The sequence below is a fragment of the Pelophylax lessonae genome (assembly GCF_965119305.1).
Source record: "Pelophylax lessonae genome assembly, chromosome: 3".
NCBI lineage: Eukaryota > Metazoa > Chordata > Amphibia > Anura > Ranidae > Pelophylax > Pelophylax lessonae.
Genome location: NC_138770.1, coordinates 362,206,440 through 362,232,331, shown reverse-complemented (window position 1 = coordinate 362,232,331; position 25,892 = coordinate 362,206,440). Strand labels below are relative to the sequence as shown.

Here is a 25,892-nt window from a genome sequence, read left to right as displayed (position 1 = left end):
AGACAGCTAAAGGCCAGGAAACAACATACCGATTAGTACATGATTTAAGGGCTCTGAACAAGATCTGCAAGAAGAAGGTTACATTGCGCATCTCAGGGTACCAAACATCTAACCACCCAGAGAGTAGAGACCTTGAAAGACATCCAGAGACCTCAGAACATCCGGCAATTGAGAGCCATTCTTGGACTTGTCAATTACTGCAGAGACTGGGTCTCTAACATATCCAAACTGGGACCCCTTTACAAATTAACATCACAAACACCTTTTTAATTGTCTGATGACAACTGGTCAATCCTACAGGATTGGACCTAGGAACTCTCAAAAGCAAATGCTTTAGGTCTGCCCAACTGCGACCTCCCTTTTTTTTTTTTTTTTTGCCATGAAAACAAGGGCCATACAACTGGAGTATTGACCCAACTACACTGGTCCAGGTACTGACCCATTATGTACCTGTCAACTGCCCTAGATCCAATCATTCCAGTCTCACCGGGATGTGTATGAGCTGTGGCCGCCTGCGCTGTATTGTTACAGAAAGTAGGTGACAGAATTTTGGACTCCCCATTGACCCTCTATACTACCCATTCGGTGCAAGAGATCCTAAATCAAGCCCAGACAAAACACCTTTCTGTTGCCACATTGACTAAGTACGAAGTGGCTCTCCAAACACCTACTAACCTGACTCTAAAAGATGATGAACCATTTTGAACCCAGCATCTCTTCTTCCTGTTTTTGAGGAGAAAGAGAGGGAGGGAGATAATGGTGTGAAAAATGTCAATTTTCAAACTAACAATAGTAGTCTCTAACCAATCTAACCAATTTTCCAACGTAGTAGGACAACACGTTGAGGAACAACATGACTGCCTTTCCTTGATGGAATGGAAATCAGCAGCTGTCAGTCCGGTGAAGGAGACTCCCATCCCAGACGCTTAGAACCTTTTTGTCAATGGTTCCAGGTACAGTGGGGATCGAAAGTTTGGGCACCCCAGGTAAGAATTTGTATTAATGTGCATAAAGAAGCCAAGGAAAGATGGAAACATCTCCAAAAGGCATCAAATTACAGATTAGACATTCTTATAATATGTCAACAAAAGTTAGATTTTATTTCCATCATTTACACTTTCAAAATAACAGAAAACAAAAAAATGGTGTCTGCAAAAGTTTGGGCACCCTGCAGAATTTATAGCATGCACTGCCCCCTTTGCAAGGCTGAGACCTGCCAGTGTCATGGATTGTTCTCAATCATCATCTGGGAAGACCAGGTGATGTCAATCTCAAAGGTTTTAAATGCCCAGACTCATCTGACCTTGCCCCAACAATCAGCACCATGGGATCTTCTAAGCAGTTGTCTAGAAAACTGAAACTGAAAATAGTTGATGCTCACAAAGCTGGAGAAGGCTATAAGAAGATAGCAAAGCGTTTTCAGATGTCAATATCCTCTGTTCGGAATGTAATTAAGGAATGGCAGTCATCAGGAACAGTGCAAGTTAAAGCAAGATCTGGAAGACCAAGAAAAATATCAGACAGAGCAGCTCGCAGGATTGTGAGAAAAACAATTCAAAACCCACGTTTGACTGCACGATCCTTCCAGAAAGATCTGCCAGACACTGGAGTTGTGGTACACTATTCCACTATAAAGAGATACTTGTACAAATATGGTCTTCATGGAAGAGTCATCAGAAGAAAACCTCTTCTACGTCTTCACCACAAAAATCAGCGTTTGCAAATGAACATACAGTGGGTACGGAAAGTATTCAGACCCCCTTAAATTTTTCACTCTTTGTTATATTGCAGCCATTTGCTAAAATCATTTAAGTTCATTCTTCTTCCTCATGAATGTACACATAGCACCCCATACTGACAGAAAAACACAGAATTGTTGACATTGTTGCAGATTTATTAAAAAAGAAAAACTGAAATATCACATGGTCCCAAGTATTCAGACCCTTTGCTCAGAATTTAGTAGAAGCCCCCTTTTGATCTAATACAGCCAGGAGTCTTTTTGGGAAAGATGCAACAAGTCTTTCACACCTGGATTTGGGGATCCTCTGCCATTCCTCCTTGCAGATCCTCTCCAGTTCTGTCAGGTTGGATGGTAAAAGTTGGTGGACAGCCATTTTTAGGTCTCTCCAGAGATGCTCAATTGGGTTTAAGTCGGGGCTCTGGCTGGGCCATTCAAGTACAGTCACGGAGTTGTTGTGAAGCCACTCCTTCGTTATTTTAGCTGTGTGCTTAGGGTCATTGTCTTGTTGGAAGGTAAACCTTCGGCCCAGTCTGAAGTCCAGAGCACTCTGGAGAAGGTTTTTGTCCAGGATATCCCTGTACTTGGCCGCATTCATCTTTCCCTCGATTGCAACCAGTCGTCCTGTCCCTGCAGCTGAAAAACACCCCCACAGCATGATGCTGCCACCACCATGCTTCACTGTTGGGACTGTATTGGACAGGTGATGAGCAGTGCCTGGTTTTCTCCACACATACCGCTTAGAATTAAGGCCAAAAAGTTCTATTTTGGTCTCATCAGACCAGAGAATCTTATTTCTCACCATCTTGGAGTCCTTCAGGTGTTTTTTAGCAAACTCCATGCGGGCTTTCATGTGTCTTACACTGAGGAGAGGCTTCCGTCGGGCCACTCTGCCATAAAGCCCCGACTGGTGGAGAGCTGCAGTGATGGTTGACTTTCTACAACTTTCTCCCATCTCCTGACTGCATCTCTGGAGCTCAGCCACAGTGATCTTTGGGTTCTTCTTTACCTCTCTCACCAAGGCTCTTCTCCCCCGATAGCTCAGTTTGGCCGGACGGCCAGCACTAGGAAGGGTTCTGGTCGTCCCAAACGTCTTTCATTTGAGGATTATGGAGGCCACTGTGCTCTTAGGTACCTTAAGTGCAGCAGAAATCTTTTTGTAACCTTGGCCAGATCTGTGCCTTGCCACAATTCTGTCTCTGAGCTCTTCAGGCAGTTCCTTTGACCTCATGATTCTCATTTGCTCTGACATGCATTGTGATCTGGAAGGCCTTATATAGACAGGTGTGTGGCTTTCCTAATCAAGTCCAAACAGTATAATCAAACACAGCTGGACTCAAATGAAGGTGTAGAACCATCTCAAGGATGATCAGAAGAAATGGAAAGCACCTGAGTTAAATATATGAGTGTCACAGCAAAGGGTCTGAATACTTAGGACCATGTGATATTTCAGTTTTTCTTTTTTAATAAATCTGCAACAATGTCAACAATTCTGTGTTTTTCTGTCAGTATGGGGTGCTATGTGTACATTCATGAGGAAGAAGAATGAACTTAAATGATTTTAGCAAATGGCTGCAATATAACAAAGAGTGAAAATTTTAAGGGGGTCTGAATACTTTCCGTACCCACTGTATAGACAAGCCTGATGCATTTTGGAAACAAGTTCTGTGGACCGATGAGGTTAAAACTGAACTTTTTGGCCGGAATGAGCAAAGGCACGTTTGGAGAAGAAGGGGCACAGAATTTAATGAAAAGAACCTCTGTCCAACTGTTAAGCATGGGGGTGGATCAATTATGCTTTGGGGTTGTATTGCACCCAGTGGCACAGGGAACATCTCACGGGTAGAAGGAAAAATGGATTCAATAAAATTTCAGCAAATTTTGGATGGTAAATTGATGCCATCTGTGAAAAAGCTGAAGTTGAAGAGAGGATGGCTTCTACAAATGGATAATGATCCTAAACCCACCTCGAAATCCACAGGGGATTACGTCAAGAGTCGTAAACTGAAGGTTTTGCCATGGCCTTCACAATCTCCTGACCTCAACATAATTGAAAATCTATGGATAGACCTTAAAAGAGCAGTGCGTGACTGACAGCCCATAAATCTCAAAGAACTGGAAGACTTTTGTAAGGAAGAATGGGCAAAGATACCTCAAACAAGAATTGACTTGAGTTATGCTTTTAGGGTGGCACATGATTTTGGTCCTATCTGGAAGGCAAGAGGGTTCTTGACCAGTTCGGGAAAGCTGGTGAAACATGCGGAGTTGATTGATAGGCTGTTCATGGCCTTCTGCCTGGCTGGCTTTAGGGGCTACACAGGGTCCAGATGACATTTGGGGTCTTGGTGGTAAATGGTGTTTACCAAGATCCCTTTTTCCAATGATGGTCTATTCAGCTCATTATCCAGCTCATCAGTCAAAAATGGTTATGTGTGCACAGGTGGAGGAAAATTAGATTGCCCCTGGATTCACTACCGCAGCTGCTAACTTTACCGCTACCTGCCTGGTTTGTGGACTGCACAACTCAGGTAAGACCGTGGCAGTACCAAAACAGCAATCGCCCAAACCAGGGTATCCCTTTCAGCACATACAGATAAATTACATTACATTGCCAAAGAGTGGGCCGCACAAGCATGCTTTATTCCGGGTGGATATGTTTTCCATTTGGCCCGAGGCATGTTAGCAAAGCCAATGCCACCAACACTGCAAAAAAGATCACGTCTGAGATAGTGTGTCGCTGGGGTCTACCTGAAACGATCGAGTTGGATCGCAGCTCCCACTTCACCTGTCAGATCTTTGCAAAGGTAAGGTTGAATGGTAAATGGGATCATTAGGAAAAGAATCTCAAAAATGATTGCTGATACTGGAAAAGTATGGCCTGAATGTCTCCCTATAGCTCTCTACTCCATTAGGAATGCCCCTAGACAACCTCCTGGGTTATCACCCTACGTGATTTTGTTTGGGAGTCAACCAAAGACTGGCTTGTACTTTCCCCAGCAGCTGTCATCTTTACATTTTCAGTCTACACAGTATGTACAGTCCCTGCAAAGGGAGCTCCAAAAGGTTCATCATAGGGTTCAGAAGTCTTGGTGTACATTCTATTCAACCAGGTGACTGGGTCATTGTGTGAAAACATCAAAGGACAGGACTAGAACCGAGATACACAGGGGCCATTCCAGGTTCAACTGACAATGCCAACTTCCTTAAACCTTGAGAGGTGTGAAAACTGGGTGCACGTCAGCCACTGTAATTAGCGGCTCAATTACATCAAAGAATGAGGAGTATCAGTTTTATTTATCTTCTTAGCTTAGTGTATTTTAGCTAGGGTAACGATGAAAAACATCCAAACCTATTGTTTAAAATGCATCTCCAACTAGCTAAGACGGCAAACAGGACCAATTGCTGGGTTCACTCTAAATCCCCACTGAGCCATTACACCTCTTCAATGGCAGCAGTTCATGCTATATACAACGTTCGTATTGGTATGAGGAAATATGAGAAACTTGCAAAGATGACCAGGAGACATTTGTCTATAGAACTTAATGCCCCATTCCTAGAGGGTAACATCAGTTATAGTTTTAACGTTCGCTCTGGCTCCTGCTCTTCACTTTCTAATCCAGTATGGTTATCGGGACAACTAGGTAGTCCACATATTTGCTTCAACCTTAGTTTTGGCAAAGGGAAAAGATTTTTGGGATCTATCGCTTGTAAGAAAGGTATAACAGTCAATCTTACCAATGAAACTCCTGGTCTCTTTAATGACACCAATAGACCAGATTATGTCTGCTGGAAGGAAGGGTGTGATGTTCAGACTGAGGGAGCAATCCCCCAGTCTATTATGTTACTACTTAGTGCCCGTGACCATCAGAGAAATTCTTCCTGTACGGTTCTGACGGGTCCTTATTACTTCTTATGTGGTTCTCCTGCTTACAAGGTAATTCCCCTAATGTGAGAGGTTCATGTGCTTTAGTCAAGCTTGTACCAGCATCCTACATTGCAGTCAATAGTGAGGATCTGCTGGTGCAAAGGAAGGTAAGGATGTCAGGGAGAGCTAGTAGGGAACTGTTCCCCAACTACGACCAGGCCTGGGCATGGTTCCCAGCTTGGACCAGGTGGAGGATTGAACTTATGAAGCAATTGAACAATTTCTCGTCCATTGCGGATGAGATCTTCAATGAGACTGTTAAAGCAGTAAGGGAGATTACTCAGGAACGACAAATGAAGACTCTTGTACTGCAGGAAAGATGGCACTTTATTATCTGTTAGCTTCCAAGGGGGGTTTCTGTGAATTCATAGGAGAAGACTGTTGTACCTGGATAGCAGATACCAGTGACAAGGTTTGGGCCCATATGGATAAGGTTACTTCCCTGCAAGGCAGAGCCAGAGCTATAGCTAGTGAAGGCTGGAATCCTTTTAAGGCTTTGGGAAGTTTTAGGGATTTCTTGTTCTCCTTTGGATCTTGATTGAAGGAAATAGGAGTATATATACTTAGGTTGTTTTTGTTTCTATTCCTTCTATACGCCATGGGGAGATTTTCCTGTTGTCTGATTGATCGAGTCACCAAAGCCTGGGCAGACAACCACATCCTTATTGCTGAGAAGAGACTCTCTGTAATCCCATGCATCAGATGCTGAGGATTCCAAACCGTCTGGTGATCAAGATGACCCACCACCTCATGTCCTCTAAGTCACCTCCCGAAGAGCTGAACCTACGTATCAACATTAGTTTCCTTTTGAATTGATTCCGTTGTCTTTTTTTTAACTTGTTGAAATTGACTGTTTTTATGTATGAGAAGAGCTGTTCTGTTTGTTTGGGTGAAGATGATAAAGATTTATCAAGGGACACATGGGAGCATATAAAAAAAAGAGGAGGGGCTGTTGTGGTAATTTTATTAGGACTAGTGTGAACATTTTTCAGGATGGGTTTTATTTAGATTGTCATTGTGGCTCCTGTTGTTGGTTTGCTTGCAATACACTCATTAGAGCGTGGACGGGTGAACCAGCATTGAGGAAAGACTACTGGCAGTAAAAAGCTACTCTTAGATGTGTAGACACATTTGCTCTATATAGACATCTCAGCCGGCAAACACTCCATGCGCGAGTCTGTTTGCCAGTATAGATCTAGGTGTATTGCGGTGCGGAGTCAATATCGTTTTGATATCTATCTGCCTTTGTGAAGGGATACACGCTCATGTCTTTCTACTATGCCTGATCGCCATAGTGGAAACAGCATTGCTCTTTCCCTGCAGATAGCCTCACGTCTATGGGAACAGTAGTATAATTCTCTTAGGCATTGTCCTTGGAGCTTTGCTGAATGGGATTCACGACAGTAGTAGAATACATGCATGAGTTTGATCAGAGCAGCATTTATGGTTCTACACGCTGGTTTCATTGTGTAGTGTTAGGTAGAAGTTGTGCACTCTGATCTGCTCAGTTAGGTGACTACTTTTGGAACCGATTGGCTGATGTTATATAGCCATTACTTCTTGTTGTCCCATAAATAGAGCTCCATGCCCTCAAACAGGACATTCTTGTGAGCATCCAATGTGATAGTAGCCTTTGTGTCTGTATTACTGGGTACTGCTGAACGCGCTCAATTACCTTATACAAAAGAGCTGAGAAATGTGCTTTTTAGCACAATGGGTTTGATTGCGCTTGGTAGCACTTAGTAGCGCAACTGAGTTTTCCCTTTTGTTCACTGACAGACACAGCTTCAAGTCTTCAGACCATTGGGCTTATGCTCTCTCGCTCTCTAGGAGTAGGACTAGGCAGAGAACTTTTTGGTTACACCCCTGGGGCAGTCCCAGAGGGTATACCATGACTTCCTGCTGTAGGACTCCAGTTTTTTCTGCCTAGTCAGGAGTAAGGACTTGGCTCTCTGCTGGGATCTGCGGTATTGGCATTTTTTCCTATTTAAATGGAATTTCATTCTTTTCTTTATTTTTGTTCCTGTGTGAATTACAACAGCCAGACTGGGTGATGCACTGGATATCCTAGATCCTTACGGTCTTCCCAGTCTGGCCTAAGAGTTCGACCCAACTATTAGCTCCGCGCTAGGTTGGCTGACATAGCCCCACTGGATGGGGGCTGACCGGTGAGTGAAACACCTCACGAGGTCGCATAGCCCTGGTCACGACAAAAGTCATGACCAAAGTTGCAGCGTACCTCATGCCGCAGCATCCCCATTCCAAGTTGGTGCGGTGGATTGCTGGGAGTAACACCCGCCTGGTGAACATAGTATGGTGAGTAGTGTCCCCCCTCCTTTCCTACAGAATTGTTGAGTGGTCGCGCCCCCCCCCCCCCCGGCGGTGGTAGGCCCCTCCTGTGTCCTTCCTCCCCCTTGTGCTTCCCTCTTCTCCTTTGTGGGGTTCCCCCATAAGTTGGTGCCCTCATCTGTCCCCTCCCCCCCCCAGCCCCCTTTGGGGGCATAGGTGAAATTGGGTAGGAGGGCTGCATGGTGCTGGGCTGGAGGAGCGGTGGGTGATGTTGCTGTCGGAACCCTGTAGGCGGTGTCCTTACCTAGGTGCTGTGGGGGGGGTCCCTGCGGGGTCTGGCGTCTAAACCTTTTCCTGGGGTCCAGGGTCCCGTGCAGCGCTGGGATGCAGTGCTGAAGTTGAGGGGGCCTCTAGTGTCAAGTCAGCATTTCCTCTTCCTTTTCCTGCAGTGTGGCAGACCGTTTTGGCGCTCTTCAGCTTGGGTGGTAAGTCTCTGGGGGTATATATCCTTCCTCTGCTGTATACAGTGCAGCGGGTGCGCTGATTCTTGTGGTGCCCCAGCACTGCACTATGGGGGGGCTCCCGTGTTTTTTTTTTCCTTCGCTGAGCAGCGCGGTTCCATTTTAACCCTTTATGGTCATGGAGCCTATGGAGAACGTTTCAGGTGGGTCTCAGTCTGCCCTGTTGGCCATGATGGCAGGCCTGCAGTTGCTAGTAGCCAAAGTAGATATGGCCCTGCAAAGGAGACCTGGTAAGGAGCGCCCCCCTGCCTTCACCTGTATCCTCTGCTTCCTCAGATTCTGAGGTGGATTTGGCTGCCGCGGACGAGAGTCAGCCCACTGGGTCTGCATCCACGCATGCTGAGTGCTTTAATAGTGCGGATGAGTCCCTCTCCTGTGCAGCTGCGCATGAAAAAGCGCAGGTGGAGGCCCTGACAGTGCTGTATTTTGGTCTAGGCCAACAAGGCCCAAGCCTAGGGCGGCACTTTGCAGGGGGGGCAGCAAAATAGCCATCCCCGCCTCCATCTGAGACTCTATTGGCCACTGGTTGCTAGAGCCACCTGGCGTCTAGCAACCAGTGACGTCACAGCTGTGACGCCCTGCCTATAATTCAAAGTGGAGGAGGATTTACCTTCCTCCTCCTCTGGGCCTAGTGCTCGTGGGGCCCAAAGAGTCCCACCAGTCTGGTGACAGTGGGGTGTAGGGCAACGGAGCAAAATCTGCCAATCCGCCGCCTACAGCAGCCATTGCTGCTGCTGAGCTGCGGCGTCTTCACACACACCAAGCAGGCAGCTGGCCGACCCTGGAGGACCGAGAGCCCGGGAGGAAGAAGACCTCCACTGTCATGGCACCACCCTGACATAAACAGCAGCGGGGTCATGATCCCTGGCACCTCCCAGAGCCTACTCTCCTTCTCAATCCTCCTCTCTCCGGTCCCAGCTAGAACATCAACAGGAAGACAGGCTGACCGAGAGCCCAGAGGACGAGGACCAGCGGGAGGTAGGTGCATCACACACCTACCCACAGACAGGGGGGCTAGGGGGTCTCCCACTCTCTTGCACTCTCTCTCTCTTCCCCTCCTCTCTCACTCTCTCTCTCATCCCCTCCTCCCACGCGCTCGCTCACTCTCTCTCTCATCCCCTCCTCCCACGCGCTCGCTCTCTCTCATCCCCTCCTCTCTCTCTCCCACCCCCTCTCGTGAGATCTCAGGGATTCTTGCTGGGACTTGTAGTACTTCAATTTTGGCCGGATTCACAGTAGTTAAACAGGAAGGGGTGGGGCAAATTTACATAGGAGGGGAAGGGGGGCGCCCAATTTTAGTCTTGCCTAGGGCAGCACAAAACCAAAAAATACACCACTTGGCCCTGATTGTATCAGTGCAGGAAACTTTAAAGTTGGAAGACTCAGCTACGCCGGTGTAATTTGGCACATGCAAATCTTCCAAGGTGAACAAGGTGTTTCCCTTTCCTGCCTATTTTGTCACTAGTCAGTGGGGTTCCCCGAAATGCATGGTTGGTATGCCTAAGCGTTTTGCTAGAATATATCCCTTTAAAGAGTCTCTTTTGAAGAAATGAATGGTTCCACCATCAGTGGACTCTCAGGTTTCCAGGCTAAATAAGGCCACACTTTTGATGGTGGAAGATTCCCTGTCTTTTAAGGACCCCATGGACAAAAGAGCTGAGGCTCTGGTCCGGTACCTCTTCACCGTGACTGGTTCAATATTAAGACCTGTATTTGCTATCACCTTGGTATCCCAGACCTTAACGGAATGGGCTAAGATTTTGAGCCAGGATCTGGAGGGGAGTCAACACCCTTCTGAGCTGACGGACCTGGCAGATCAGTTGATCCAAGGGTTACAGTAAATTTGTGATGCATCCCTGTATGCGGCCCCCATGGCCGGCAGGGTTTCTTTAACGGCGGTGATCATTCGCTGCATTTGAAGTACTGGTCAGCTGAAAAAGGTGCTGACTGATCTTCTTTTTGTAGGTGACTGTTTGGTGCCTCTATGGAAGAGATCATTAAGGGTCTAACAGGAGGTAAGAGTACATTACTTCTGCAGGCTGCTAAGGGCAAGGAACCTCCGCTCTAAGCGAGGTCCCTTCTTTTCGGCTCACAAGTGGCCCTTTCGTCTGGCTGGCTCACAGGAAAAGGGCTCGAGATCCACCCTTAACTTTGCGGAGGGCTCCAAGAGACCCTGGATCAGTAAGTCCAAAGCTTGTGCTTCTGGTTCCACAGGCAAGCCTTCCCCAGCCTGAAGGGGCGCCCTCACCCGCATCTGGGGTGGGGGGATGTCTTTACTTCTTTCTGGATCCATGGACCTTGCTCATTCGGGACAAATGGGTCCACTAACTGATTTGGTTTGGTTACAAGATCAGGTTTCGGTCCTTGCCTCCGGCAAGGTTCTATCCTTCCAACTTACGCCGGTCTCCAGAGCGGCTACAGGGCCTCTACGGGGAAGTGCAGGACCTGTTAGCACAAGGAGTTATTGTGCCGGTTCCCAGAGTCTGAACATTTCCAAGGTTTTTATTCAAATCTGTTTACAGTTCCTAGGAAGGAAGGCAAGGTTCGTCCAATCTTGGATCTCAAGCCTCTATTGATCTCAAGGATGCTTACCTTCATATTCCAATATATGTCGGGCATCAGCGTTTTCTTTGTGCTGCTGTGGGCCAGGAGCCCTTTCAATTTGTGGCGTTACCCTTTGGTCTCACTTCAGCTCCTTAAGTGTTCACAAAGAGTTTGGCCCCAGTGTTGGCCTTGTTACAGCAGAAGTGGATTGCGGTACTAGGTTACCTGGATGATCTGCTTCTGTGTACAGAGTCTTCCTCGGCTCTAGAAGGCGGCTTGGGTGTTATGGGGCGAACTCTGAATTTTCAGAAATCAGCACTGTCTGTCCACAAAGCTGGACTACTTGGGTCTGACGCTGGATTCAGCGGCAGCCTGGGTGTTTCTTCCTCAAACAAAACTTCTGAAGCTACAGGATGCTGTTCGGCTCCTCTTGTCCAACCACCGATCGTCACTTAGGACTTGCATGCAAGTACTGGGTCTGATGGTCTCCACCTTTAAGGCAGGTCTGTTTGCGCAGATCCACGCCAGATCTTTGCAAAGGGAGATTCTGTGCAAATGGTACAAGGATCCGCTGTCATTGGACAATCTGATTCTGTTGAGTCGGGGTTCGAGGGAGTCTCTCCTTTGGTGGCTCCGCTCCCCGACTCTACGTCTGGAGAAATCCTTTCTTCCCCTGTATTGGACTGTAATCTCCCTGGATGCTGGCCGGATGGGGAGATGTCTTGGGAGTGTGTTTGTCCCAAGGTGTCCAGGATCAGCATCCTGGAAATTCGGGCGATCATACTTTGTCTGTCTCAATGGACAGATCATCTGCAGGTACGCCCTGTGTGGATACAATCTGACAATTCTATGGCTGTGGCATATGTCAATCCTCAAGGAGTCCCCTGGCAGTCCAGGAAGTGGCTGGCATCTTGAGGTGGGCAGAATGCTATGTTCCGGCCTTCTCTGCTGTGCACGTTCCAGGGGTAGAGAATTGGCAAGTGGACTATATCAGTCGGCAGACATTGGATCCGGGAGAATGTTCTCTTCTCCCGGAGGTTTTCCATCAACTGTGTCTTCAGTGGGGGACCCCCGATGTGGACCTGCTGGCTTTCTGTCTCAACAGGAAGGTGCAGAGGCTCATGTCAAGGTCACGGGATTCACTGGCCGATGCCACAGATTATCATCTGATTTACGCCTTTCCTCCAATACTTCTTTCGAGACTGCTACACAGAATTGAGGTAGAAGGGATTCCAGTCAGTCATTCTCGTGGCTCCAGACTTGCCTCGCCGGTCTTGGTACACAGGCCTAATGAGGCTGGTAGCAGACGTCCCTTGGAAACTTCCTCTCAGGGAAGATCTTCTGTCTCAGGGACCGATCTTCCATCCTGCTTTACGGTCGCTGGCTTAAACAGCGTGGCTATTGAAAGCCAGGTGCTGAAAGACAGAGGGCTGTCGGAGTTGGTGATTCCTACGCTGTTAAAGGCTAGGAAATCTACTTCCAGGAAGGTTTATCATCGAGTTTGGAAGGCGTACATTACTTGGTGTGAGTCTCGGAGGGATCTCCCTGTTCCTTTTCTGTGTCTCGCCTGTTGGAGTTTCTACTTTTGGGTGTAGATCAACATTTGGCTCTACGCACCATCAAGGGCCAGATTTCCGCCTTGGCTATATTTCTCTTATGTCCTCTGACAGTCGACGCCCGTTCAGTCAGCCTTCACTAGTGGGTAATGGTTTCCTCTGCAGAAGCAAGCTAGCTGGTTTGAAATGTTAATAAAAAACTTTCTATACTTAGACACACCTCTAGGGGGCCGTCCCTCAACCATTATCCTGATTCAGTTATCCCTGTTCCTCAGTTTTTATGCTGCCTAGCATCAGAAGTAGGCTAGCTCTTACCTGCTGGGACCTAGCGTCTCAGTATCTTTGTTTTTTTTCTTAAAATGTTTTTTTTTTCTTTTGAAAATAGCTTTTTAATTTCTCTCAATATCGCTAGTTAGTCAGGGAATTTCCTGGAGGACTACAAGCGACAGCAGAAATGGGCCTCGCACTGGATAATATAGATCCTTATGGAGTCCCAGCCTGCCACCGAGCGTCGCAGGTCACTGGTGCGCCCAGACCTCGCAACGACAGTGCCCCTCGGGATGGGGACGAGCCTGTGGAGATCCATCTTCGCTGGGGGTGTCTGAACTCCGGAAGGCCCGTGTGTTGCTAGCATTCCTCCCTGGCTGACGGCACCCCCACTCAGGGTGGGAGGTTTCCCGTATCAGAGCAGTGCCCGCATTCTCTGGACTGGTGAGTACTACTACCCCTTTGTCCCTGGGACTAGGATCTGTAGGGGGGTTCTGTGGGCCCAGTCTTAGGGGATGACAGTGCTGGTGGCTTCTGTGATATTCCCCTTCTGGCCAGCGTGATAAGTTTCCCTCCCTGACCCTTGCTGTACCTGGGGGGGCATGATGGGCTTTATAGCATCAAGGGGTTCTCTCTGGGCTATCTTATTGAAGGCTCGGAAAGCTAAATCTAGAAAAATTTATCATCGCACCTGTAAGGCGTATATTGCCTGGTGCGAGTCGCAAGGGTTCAATCCCCGCTCCTTCTCGGTGGCGAGGATTTTGGCACTCCTGCAGGAAGGTGTGGATCAGCGTTTGGCGCTGACCACCATAAAGGGTCAGTTGTCGGCCTTAGCCATTCTATTCCAGCATCCCTTGGCGACTAATTCCTTGATTCGCACCTTTATCCAAGGGGTGCGGCATCTGGCTCCCCCGAGGAGGGTTCCTTTGCATCCCTGGAACCTAAATTTGGTGTTATCCGTGTTACAACGGCCTCCCTTTGAGAACATCAGAGACATTTCTCTGCCTGTGTTGTCCTAGAAAGTTGCTTTTCTGGCAGCTATCACATCTGCTTGCAGAGTGTCCGAATTGGCAGGTCTGTCTTGCCGTTTGCCTTATCTGGTGATTCATAGGGATAAAGTGGTTCTGCGACCCAATCAGTCTTTTCTCCCCAAGGTGGTCTCGACTTTCCACCTTAATGAGGATATCGTGTTACCTTCTCTTTGTGCGAAGCCCAAGCATCCCAAGGAATTTGCCTTGCATTCCTTGGATGCGGTCCGGGCGGTCAGGGTTTACCTGTCTGCCACTGAGTCTTTTAGGAAGTCACATTCTTTGTCATTCCTGAGGGACCTCGGAAGGGTTCGGCTGCATCCATGGCAACCATTTCTAAGTGGATCAGACAGACCATTGTTCAGGCATATTCAATCAAGGGTCAGGTTCCTCCTTTCCCTGTAATGGCTCATTCTACTAGAGCTGTCAGTGCCTCTTGGGCTTTTTGCCATCAGGCTTCTGTGTCTCAGGTGTGCAACGCGGCGACCTGGTCGTCTGTGCACACTTTCACAAAATTCTACAGAATTGATGTGCTGGCATCCTCGGATTCTTCCTTTGGCCGCAAGGTTTTGAGTGCAGCGGCTGTTTGAAGAGACGTGTTTTTTTCTCTCTCTTCCTGGGGTGTTTTTTGTTGTTCTGGGTTAGCTCCTGTTTTGAGCTTTGTTGCCCTGTTGGCTCAGTTGTTTTTTCTGGCCTGGTTGATACGTTACCTTTTCAGTAGGTTGCGTCTTCCCACCTCTCGCACCTGCACTGCTTTGGGACATTCCACTAGTGAAGGCTGACTGAACGGACGGCGACTGTCAGAGGACGTAAGAGAAAATAGAATTTTTGTAAGAACTTACCGTAAAATTATTTTCTCCGAGTCCTCTGACAGTCGCCGCCCCCGCCCCTCTGGTTCTTGGATCTGGGGGTTATTGCCTTCCGGTACTGCTTGCTACAAACTGAGGAACAGTGATAACTGGATCAGGATAATGGCTGAGGGAAAGCCCCCTAGAGGTGTGTCTAAGTATAGAAAGTTTTTTATTAACATTTCAAACTGCCTAGCTTGCTCCTGCAGAGGGCGCCATTACCCACTAGTGAAGGCTGACTGAATGGGCGGAGACTGCCAGAGGACTCAGAGAAAATAATTTTATGGTAAGTTCTTACTAAAATTCTATTTTTTCCAAAGGCCATTTGCAGCGAAGTCCTTGGTTCACACTTTTGTGCAAGAAGTTTGCCATCTGGCTCCTCCGGTGCGATCCCTGGTACTGTACCTCCGTGAGATCTCAATTTGGTTCTGTCGGTGCTTCAAAGGCCTCCTTTTTAAAATATTAGGGAAATTCCTCTGCTCATTTTGTTGCAGAAGGTGGCTTTCTTAGTGGCTATTACTTCCGCACGTCGCGTGTCGGAGTTGGCTGCGTTGTCCTGTCGGTCACCTTACTTGGTGATTCAAAGGGACAAAGTGGTGTTGCAACTCTGTCAGGCAGTCCTTCCTAAGGTTGTCTCAATGTTTCATTTGAATGAAGACATTGTGCTACCGTTCCTATGTCCTAAGCCTACACATCTTTGTATTTACATCTCTTGCATTCTTTAGATGTGGTTAGGGAGATTCGGGTGTACCTGGCGGTGATTTGAACCGATTAGGAAATCCGATTCTTTGTTCTTACAGGGGGGGCCTCGTAAGGGGCAGGCCGCATCTGCTGCCACCATTTCCAAGTGGATCATAGTCCTACTCCTAAAGAGCATAAGCCCAATGGTCTGAAGACTTGAAGCTGTGTCTGTCAGTGAACCTCAGAGAAAAGGATTTCACGGTAAGACAAAAATCCAGTTATTTGTGCATCCAGTGTACATAATTTCCAAGACACTGTCACCACTCCATCAGTGTACCCAAGTATCTATCTCCAGCCCTGAGTACCTATCTGCAGCCCATCAGAGTACCCGAGTACCTATCTGCAGGCCATCTAAGTACACGAGTACCTGTCACCAGTCCATTGGAGTAACTGAGTACCTGTCACCAGCCCATCGGAGTACCTGTCACCAGCCCATCAGAGTACCCCAGTACCTGTCTACAGCCCATTAGAGTACCCGAGTACCTCTCTGCAGCCCAGAGTACCCAACTACCAATCCGCAAACCATTAGAGTACCCAAGTACCTGTCTCCAGCCCAGAATACCAGAGTACCTATCTGCAGCCCATCAGAGTACCTTTCTGCAGCCAATGCCTCAAAGAATATATGTTGGGGTGTTTGTTTTCTGAAATTGGGTGATTTTGTGGGTGTTTGCATTATTCTGGTGCTCCAGGGCCTTCAAAAGTGTGATAGGTCATCAGGAAATGATATGTGTAATTTATGCAACTATAATGTCTGAAGGTGCTACTTGTATGTTGGGCCTCTGTATGTGGCCAGGCTGTGGAAAATATGTGATATTGCCATACTCAGGAGGAGTAGCAGCATGTATTTTGGGGTTTAATTTTTGCTGTAAACATGCTGTGTGTTAGAAAAATCTTATCAACTGAAAACTTTGAGTAAGAAAAAATAAGTTTTCATTTCCTTTTAACATTGTCCAAAAACTTGTGGAAAACATTAAGTGTTCAAAAGACGCATTATACCTCAAAGAATATACACTGGGGTGTTTTCTTTCCAAAATGGGGTCATTTTATGGGCAATTCCATTGCCCTGGTGCTCCAGGGCCTTCAAAAAGTGCGATAGGTAGTCAGGAAATTAGATGTGTAATCTATGTCCCTAGAATGCCTGACGGTGCTCCCTGCATGTTGGACCTCTGTATGTGAATAGGCTGTGAAAGTCTCACACAGGTGGTATCGCTATACTTGGAAGTAGCAGAATGTATTTTGGGGTGTAATTGGAAGCATGCATATGCTGTGAGAAATAACTTCTTATGACAATTTTGTGTTAAAAAAATAAATAAATTACAACTTCAAAAAACTCACCATGCCTCTTACTAAATACATTGGACTGTCTACTTTCCAAAAAGGGGTAATTTGGGGAGTATTTGTACTGTCCTGACATTTCAAGGTCTCAAGAAATAGGCCATCAGTACATCAGGTGTGATCCATTTTTAATGATTTGCACCATCTTGGCTTGTGGACTCTATAACTTTCACACAGACTAAATAATATCCACTAATTTGGGTTATTTTTACCAAGATATGGAGCAGTATAAATTTTGGGCCAAATTTATGAACAAAAATTACTTAATTTTTTTAATTACATTTTTTTAAATTCATTACATTTTTTTAAATTCATTTAAAAAAAAAAACCTGTTAAGTCTATTGCAGTATATATTACCTGAATATATTAACAACAAAATATTAAGAAAAGAAAAACCTTTTTCTTTTCTTTCTTTTTTTTCCTTCCGCAGCTTAGTAGATGCTCCCTGAAGAAAAAAAGTGCCCTATGTGAACACAGGAAAAAGAAACTATATGGTAGACAAAAAAAAGTATACAGAGGGAAGTTCCAATAAAAAAATAAAAATTCAATAATGCAAAAATGACCAAAAATCAAGATGTCCTGGCTGCAACATAATATAATTGCTGACACATATGGGAGGCAACCCTATGCACATAAAACAAAAAACAAGACAACATTTTTGTCTTGTTTTTTTTCTTCATCTTTATGGATAGTCTACAGACGGGTATGGTGCCAGCTGATTGGAAAAAAATCCAACGTGGTACCAATATTTAAAAAAAGGGCCGAGATATATCCCGGGTAACTATAGGCCGGTCAACCTAATATCAGTAGTCTGCAAGATTTTGGAGGGGATGTTAAGAACTATATACAAGACTTTAGTAATGAAAATGGTATTATTAGTAGTAATAAGCATGGATTCATGAAAAATTGTTCTTGCCAGACCAATCTATTAACCTTCTACAATGAAGTGAATTGCTATCTGATAAAGGAAGGCCTGTGGATGTGGTGTATCTGGACTTTGCAAAGGCATTTGACACAGTTCCCCACAAACGTTTACTGTACAAACGAAGGTACGTAGATATGGACCATAGGGTGATTACCTGGATAGAGAACTGGCTCCAGGGGCGAGTTCAGAGGGTGGTGATAAATGGAGAGTATTCAGATTGGGCAGGCGTGGAAAGTGGGGTCCCCCAAGGATCTGTCCTGGGACGAATCCTGTTTAATTTATTCATAAACTACATAGAGGATGGGACATCCAGCACAATATCGGTATTTGCAGACGATACTAAGCTAAGCAGGGCAATAACTTCTATGCAGGACGTGGTAACCTTACAAGCAGACCTGAACAAAATAATGGGGTGGCAACTACATGGCAGATGAGGTTTAACCTTCCTAGCGGTATTCCCGAGTGTGACTCGGGGTTAGATTTTAGAGCCAAAAGCGGTAACCCCGAGCCACACTCGAGGTAGCGCTGGGAAGATCGTTGGATGCTGGAAGAGGTTTTACTTACCTTTTCTCCGGGATCCAGCGATGTATGCGGGCGGTATGCGGCGGCGGAGCTTCCTCCCGATCGTCTGCGAGCCCCGGCTTCCGTCTCCGGCGACGTGACGTCCGCCGGGGGGTGGAACCGGCGGCAAATTCAAATGTAAAACACACCAAACACACTGATACCATTCAAAATAAAATAAAATCACATTACATTGCACCCCAGTGCCCTTTCCTGCAGTTTTACTGTACTTTTTATATATGTTTATATATATATATATATATATATATATATATATATATATACACACACAGTATATATATATATATATATATATATATACACACACACACGTGTATGTATATATATATATATACACGTAATTCTTGTGAATGAGCAGCCCAAACCAACTGTATACATTATATATATATATATATATATATATATATATATATATATATATATATATATTATATGATAAATGTATACAGTTGGTTTGGGCTGCTCATTCACAAGAATTACATGCAAAATAATGGTACCGCTTTCAGCACCTAAAATCCAAAAGAATCATACCGCCAGGGAGGTTAATGTTGAAAAATGTAGGGTAATGCACTTGGGTGTCAGGAAACACGAACGCAAGTTACTCACTAGGGGGGACACCTCTGGGTGAATCTAAGATGGAAAATTACCTGGGGGTCCTAGTTGACAACAGGATAAGCAGTGGCATGCAATGTAGAGCCGCTGCATGCAAAGCCAACAGAATACTGGCATGTTTAAAAAAAAAAAGGGGATTCACTCCAGAAATAAAGAGATTATTCCCCCACTCTACAAGACTCTAGTCAGGCCACATCTTGAATATGCCATCCAGTTCTGGGCACCGGTCCGCAGAAGGGATGTGCTGGAACTGGAGAGAGTCCAGAGAAGGGCGACAAAAATAATTAGGGGAATGGAGGACATCAGCTAGGAGGAAAGACTGCAAGCATTGAACTTATTCTCTTATGAGAAGAGACGCTATGATATCAATGTACAAATACTGTATTGGTGACCATAGCATAAGGAACAAGCAATTCAGAGAAAGGGAATATAATAAGACACGTGGCCACTCACTAAAACTAGAAGAAAAGCGGTTTAACCTTAAACTACGTAAGGGGTTCTTTACTGTCAGAGCAGTAAGGATGTGGAATGCTCTTCCACAAGGAGTGGTATTAGCAGGGAGCATTGATAGTTTAAAAAAATGATTAGATGAGCAGCTTAAAGACCAAAATGTACGGTTAAGCAAACACACACACACACACTATGGTTTGAACTGGATGGACTGATGTCTTTTTTCAACCTCACAGATTATGTAACTGTATACTTTTTTTGTCTACCATATAGCTTCTTTTTCCTGTTTTAGCACAGGGCACTTTCTTTCTATATACGTTAAGCTACAGGGACAAACAACTTATTGGTGTATTTTAGTCAATCATTTCGTTGATGAAAATAACTTTGATTTGGGTAAGGCAGTTTGGAGAAACCTAACCATAAAATCAGAGAAAACCAAGCCCCATCAACAAGGTAAAGCTTAGTCAAAACAAACATTTTTAGCTTATAAATTAATAGCAGATATCTTGTGATGTACTCTTAGTAAAAAAGGGTTTTTAAAACTTAAAATTAATTAAAGGTTCATTTTTTTATATGGGGTCTTGTTTACCCTAACACTTAGAGAATTGTATATCAGTCGCTATGAATAGCACAGCTATATGTTGTAGTCTTAGTGCATTTTCTACACAATATAGTAAAGGCATCCTTGGTGTAATAAAAACGCATTCTGAAAACAATTTGTCACTTTTTTAAACTTACTCTTGATGCGGAGCTCCTGTCTTTGTCAGTAGAGTCAGAACAAAAAACATAAAAATCACAAAGACGGCAAGGCCAACCCAGAATCCAATTACAATTGAATCTGTAAAAACAGTTAAAAGTTAAAATTATAAATCCAATTAAAATGTTTAAAAATGTATACAAATATGTTAAAAATGTATTTATAATTTTCTTTTTTTTTAAAGATAATACATGTATTAAGAATTTTCCAAAGAGGCCTTGTGCACTGTTTGTTGTATGGTGGTATCTCCTATTAGCAAGCCAGGACAGTTCTACTTGGGCAACTGCTTGTTGATATTACTGCAGGACCTAAAAAGAATACTAGCATTTCTTTTCTCATTAATCGTGGACATCTGCAGTGCTGTGTGAGCACTTCCAATCACTGCAGACCTCTAAAACCTGTGTGACAGATCACGCTCATTTTATCTGGTACAAAACGGAAAATGATATACTTACCTGACGGTAATTTTCCTTTCATGATGCATAAGCATTACAGCATACATGTAAGGGTATAGGCCCCGCCCCTCGTCCTATCAGGACTGGTTATACTATATAAATGAGTCTCCTCCTCTAAGGCGGAATTCTCTTAACTATACTCAAATGCGAAACCCCCAGGAAAGGAACCTGTATGCTGTCATGTTTATGCATCAGGAAAGGAAAATTACCGTCAGGTAAGTAGAACATTTTCCATTTCCTGAAACAAGCATGACAGCATACACATATGGGATGTAGCTTGCCAACAAAACCCATAAGGGAGGGCCATGCTGAAGAGTTTTAATCAACAGTTTTCTCTACTGGTCTTTGCCCTCCACTGGTTGAGCCAGACGGACCTGCGTCTCTTTTTTTTCAACCCAACCACCTATGCAACATATCCTTAGACTCATTTAGAACTGAAGTCAACTCCCCCTGTTTCCAATGTTGCTTGATTAATTTTGTAATAGGCTAAAAATGTTTTTTAAATTAAAAAGAGAGGGATCAGGCACCCAGGCAATCTGTGGTTGGATAACCAAAAGAGACAGGGGAAACAGAGCAAACTGCTGCTAATCTACTGCAGGTGTCCCACATACAGAAAGAAAAATAAAATGATCAGTGCACATTTGCTTCCTTCTCTAATTGACTAAATCCAATGTTCCTTGTGAAAACAAAGTGCATAGAAACTATATTCCCATGAACATAATAATAAAGACTGTTTAACAAATATATAAAAAAAATGAGAAATCCTGCACAAAAGTGCTGAGTGCCAAAAAGTGCTGTGCAAAAAAAAAGTGCTAATGCAAAAATCTGTCCATAAAAGTCAAATATCTAAAAAAGAGTAAATTGTAAAAAGTGGAAGCTCCTGCCCAAAGGTGCTGAGTGCAAAGTGTACTGTGCTGAAAAAGTGCTAATGCAAAAAAAAAAAACTATTATTGAATTGCCAACCTATCATAAAATTCATATGAACAACAATAATTCATAAATTCATAAAGTGATATAAAAAATATATTCCTAAAAAAATGCCAAAATATAATCCGATTGGTTCAATCGATACAATATCTTCCGTGACCACTTGTGCAAAAACACCAGATGTGCTCCTTCCACCGTATCCCCCAAACTGACTCACCTGAGGAGAAGCTGGGGGATACAGTTTGTATTGATTGAACCAATCCGCTTATATTTTGGCACCTTTTTCACTTGGGACTTTATGCACTGACTTTTTAGGAATATATTTTTTATATCACTTTATGAATTTATGAATTCTTGTTGTTCATAGGATTTTTATGATAGGTTGGCAATTCAATAATAGTTTTTTTTTTTTTTTTTTTGCATGAGCACTTTTTTAGCACAGTACACTTTGCAGGATTTCTAATTTTTTTTATATATATTTGTTACACAGTCTTGATTATTATGTTCATGGTAATATAGTTTCTATACACTTTGTTTTCACACGTAACATTGGATTTAGTCAATTAGAGAAGGAAACAAATGTGCACTGATCATTTTATTTTTCTAAAAACTTAAGTATATGAACCTAGTTGGTATCCTGTAAAACTCATTCTGGACCTATGAATTCTGCCCATGGGCACACCACCCGTCTGAAAAAGCGGGCTCTGCACTAGAACTTAGAAATTTCAGTTTGGACATGCTTGAAGGGCGATGTCCTGTTCCAGATACAAGGATGCAGACCTTTGTATGGTGCTGGAGAAGAAGAAACTAGAGCTATTTTGTTTGATAATGGTAGAAAAAAGGTAGTGGACGCTTGGATATTGGAAATCATTCTCCCAGACATGATTGCCTTAGGAAATACTGCTTTAGTATTTAGTATTAGTACCGCTTAACGCTTGGATATCTGAAATCATTCTCCCAGACTTTCTCCTTAGGAAATACTGCTTTAATGTCATAATGTCATGAGGCAGTCTTGGAGGAGTGGGACAACCTTCCCAACATTAGTTGCACTGCATGTTCCAAGGGGAAAGAAAAATCTGTACAGGTCTTTTGGGATTGGTTTACCAAGATGTGTGGTGGTCCTTGGATCCCAAGAAGCAAGAACCTGACCGAGACTTGACTACCACTTACTACCACTTAATCCCTTATCTCACCTTACTTGCAGACATCTCAGTTTTTACAGTCGGGAGCAGAGGCGTTCATCCTTAAATTCTGCGAGGTTTCCCATGTTCTAGTATACCTATGTTTGTAGCAGGTACCCTGGCCTCCACAGGGTTTCAAATACTGAAAGGTGAGACCCCTAGATGAGCCTTCCATATTTTGTTTCTCAGCTGCTAGATCTAACCTAGCTGAACTTGGATACACTTGGCCCCACCGCGTAAGGTCTGAAATCTCAGGAAGGAGAATAGGAGGTTCTTGGGCCAAAGACTGTACTTGAGGACACTGCAGCCTGCAAGACCACCTGAACGTTATTGCCCTCATCACAGTGGACAACTACGGATCCTGATGAGGAACTTAGACCACTGGGTCTGGTGGCTATTTAGGCTAACCTGCCGACCCAACTGGATGTTAGTAGATCCACTGCTTCAACTTCTGGGAAGCTCCTTCTTGCAGGAATAACTTCCATTCATGACCATAGAGGTAACTGTCAGGTTAAGATTCATTGAACTGCTTACTAGTCTAGGGCAGTGATGGCAAACCTGTGGCACGCAGAGCTCTCTCTGTGGGCATGCCAGAAAGAAGACTGGCCATCCATCCATACAAGCTGTATTGTCCACACTGCACTCCCTATCGAACTACATCTCCCACAAGACTCTGGGGCAAGGGGTGACGTGTCTGGGGTGGGAGTGAACAAGCAGAAGCAGCTCTGGGGCCAGGAGTGAAGTGTGGGTGGGAATGAGCTGCCGGGTTGGAAGACACATGGACACTGGAGCCAGGTGAGATTTTGTGGACATTTAATGTGAAAATCATCAGTTCTGTCAATAGTGCTTCTTAGAAGCCGAGGTTAAAGCTGCTTGACACCTATTGTATATTCTGCTGACCGGAGCCATGCAAACCTGTACCACCTGCTCCTCCCTCTTGAACTCCTTTCCACTGTGTGGGCTTCTTCATCCTGGACATGTGCTAAGGATCCAAATTAACCCCTTCTGCTTTCTGTGACTGTGACCATGCACTATAATGTAGTGCATGGTCACAGTCACAGAAAACCAAAGGTATTAATCTAGATCCTTAGCACATGGCCAGGATGAATGAGCCCACACAGGAGGCCGGACAGAAAGGAGTTTAAGGGGAAGGCTAAGTGTCCACCCCCAAAATTAAACAAAAATTTAGTCACTACATTTTTGTTTAATTTGGGGGTGGACACTGAGCCTTCCCCTTAAGCTTCTTTCTGTTTGTTTCATATAGTGGAAGATCATTCCAAGAGGCCTGGACACAGTCATACAGAGTGATAGAACGCAATGGGAAAGCATTATGTGTTCTGTGTACTGAAAGTGCTGTGTCTCGCACATCAAGTGTCAGACGTCACTTTGACACCAACCACAAAAGTGTTGCTGAACTTGGTCAGGCTGAAAGAAAATAATTTCTTGAAGGGAAATTGAGGAAATATCACTCCCAGTATCGTAGTTTTTGCAACTACCTTTCTAAAACAAATCATCTGACAGCTGCTAGCTTTCAAATTTCACTGTGCATAGCAATACATGGTAAGCCCCTCTCTGATGGGGATTTTATCAAAACAGCCATGTTGGCTGTAATTCCCTTTTTCATGATTTCCCAAACAAGGATAAAATTATGCAATGCATTTCTGATGTGCCAATTAGCAGAAATACTGTTAAATATTGAGTCCTGCGTATGGCAAGTGATGTCAGTCAGCAGCTCACCACTGACTTACAAAAGGTAGCCTGATACACCATGTGCTTGGATGAAAGCACAGATATAAATAATCATGCAAAGCTAGCCGTAATTTTGCACTATGCTGTTGGTGACATCATGAGAGAAGAGCTCCTGAAACTGGTGTTTTTGCCTGAAAGAACACAAGGTATAGATAGCTACAATGCTGTGATGGAGGCTTTTTTTTGTCACAAGACATAAGACCAGAAAAAGTGGTTTCAGTTACTAGTGACTAGGGCACCTTGCATGGTGAGGGTAACATCTGGTTTGTATGAAACCTTTGTTAAAGAAGCAAAACATCCTGTCATTCAGTTTCATTGTATTATACATAATCAAGAAACTCTTTGTGCCAGAGAAAGCAGCCAAAAATTAGATGATATCCTCAAAGATGTCATAAAAATGGTGAATTACATAATGGCTTGTGCTCTTAATTTTTGACTGTTTCAAGCACTTCTTGAAGAGGTTCAAGCACAGTATAATAACTTTATCTACAATAATGTCCAGTTGCTGAGCAGAGGACAAGTCCTGGAGAGATTTGTAGCCTGCTTGGATGAAATTAGCCTGTTTATGAATGAAAAGGGACAGGAATATCCACAGCTCACTGATAAATCCTGGTTTACCAACCTCACAGTACACTTCAATCTACTGAACAAAAAACTGCAAGGTTCAGGCAAAACAGCAGAAAGGATGTTTTGTGATATCAGAACATTTGAGAGAAAAATACAGGTTTTTGAGAGAGACCTTGAAAGTGGGCAGCTGAAATATTTTCCAAATCTAAAAATGCATTTGGAAAATTTGACATTTACGGCCAATCCTACAAACCATCAGGAAATCTACAACGAATTTTCAAGCATTGTAGCAGTTGCAAAGGAGAATTTTAGTAACAGATTTTTTACAGTTTCGTAAGATGTAGACAACGCTGTGTTTTCTTACTTCTCCAGATAAAGCCAAATTTGAAGAGCTTGATCTTTCCTGCTTACACTGGTTAGATTTAGGAAATCTGGAAATGGAGCTATTGGAATTTCAAGAAAGCTCTATCTGGAAAAATAAATTCTATGATCTGCGTGCAACACTTGAGAAGATGGAGTGTGAAGAGCTGACAAAGGACAGCACAGTTGGTAGTTTGGAAAATTAAATCCTTAAAGTGTGGAGGTCAATGCAAGCACTTGGGATTGCTTTTCTTACTTTGTTTGGGTCATCTTATGCTTGTGAGCAGCTGTTTTCAGCTTTGAATAATATCAAATCTGATGCCAGAAACAGACTTGCAGATGACCGGAGCGCTGCGTGTGTTGCTCTCAAACTAACGGAGTATGAGCCAAGGTTTGACAAATTATCAGCATGCACACAACAGCAAAAATCACATTAATTGTGCAAAAGCATGCCAAATGCAAACTTTTACCTAATGCAGTGTTTGCAGTCCAAGACACTGGTTTAGGTGTTGTTTCTGTGTTAAGCAAGTTTATT

General features: G+C 44.3%; 1 protein-coding gene and 1 pseudogene across 2 annotated transcripts in view; one reads left to right on the top strand and one right to left on the bottom strand.

The window, feature by feature from the left end:
* Window positions 1–25,892, bottom strand: part of MRAP2 (melanocortin 2 receptor accessory protein 2) — a 178,741-nt gene that overhangs the window by 11,932 nt on the left and 140,917 nt on the right. The window contains exon 3 of the mRNA XM_082249676.1: window positions 20,100–20,199. Coding sequence (XP_082105802.1) covers window positions 20,100–20,199 — 100 coding nt within the window. The remainder of the gene's footprint in view (window positions 1–20,099; window positions 20,200–25,892) is intronic.
* Window positions 5,100–6,201, top strand: LOC309550160 (syncytin-B-like; annotated as a pseudogene). Its single transcript has one exon. The product of its transcript is annotated as a syncytin-B-like (transcript).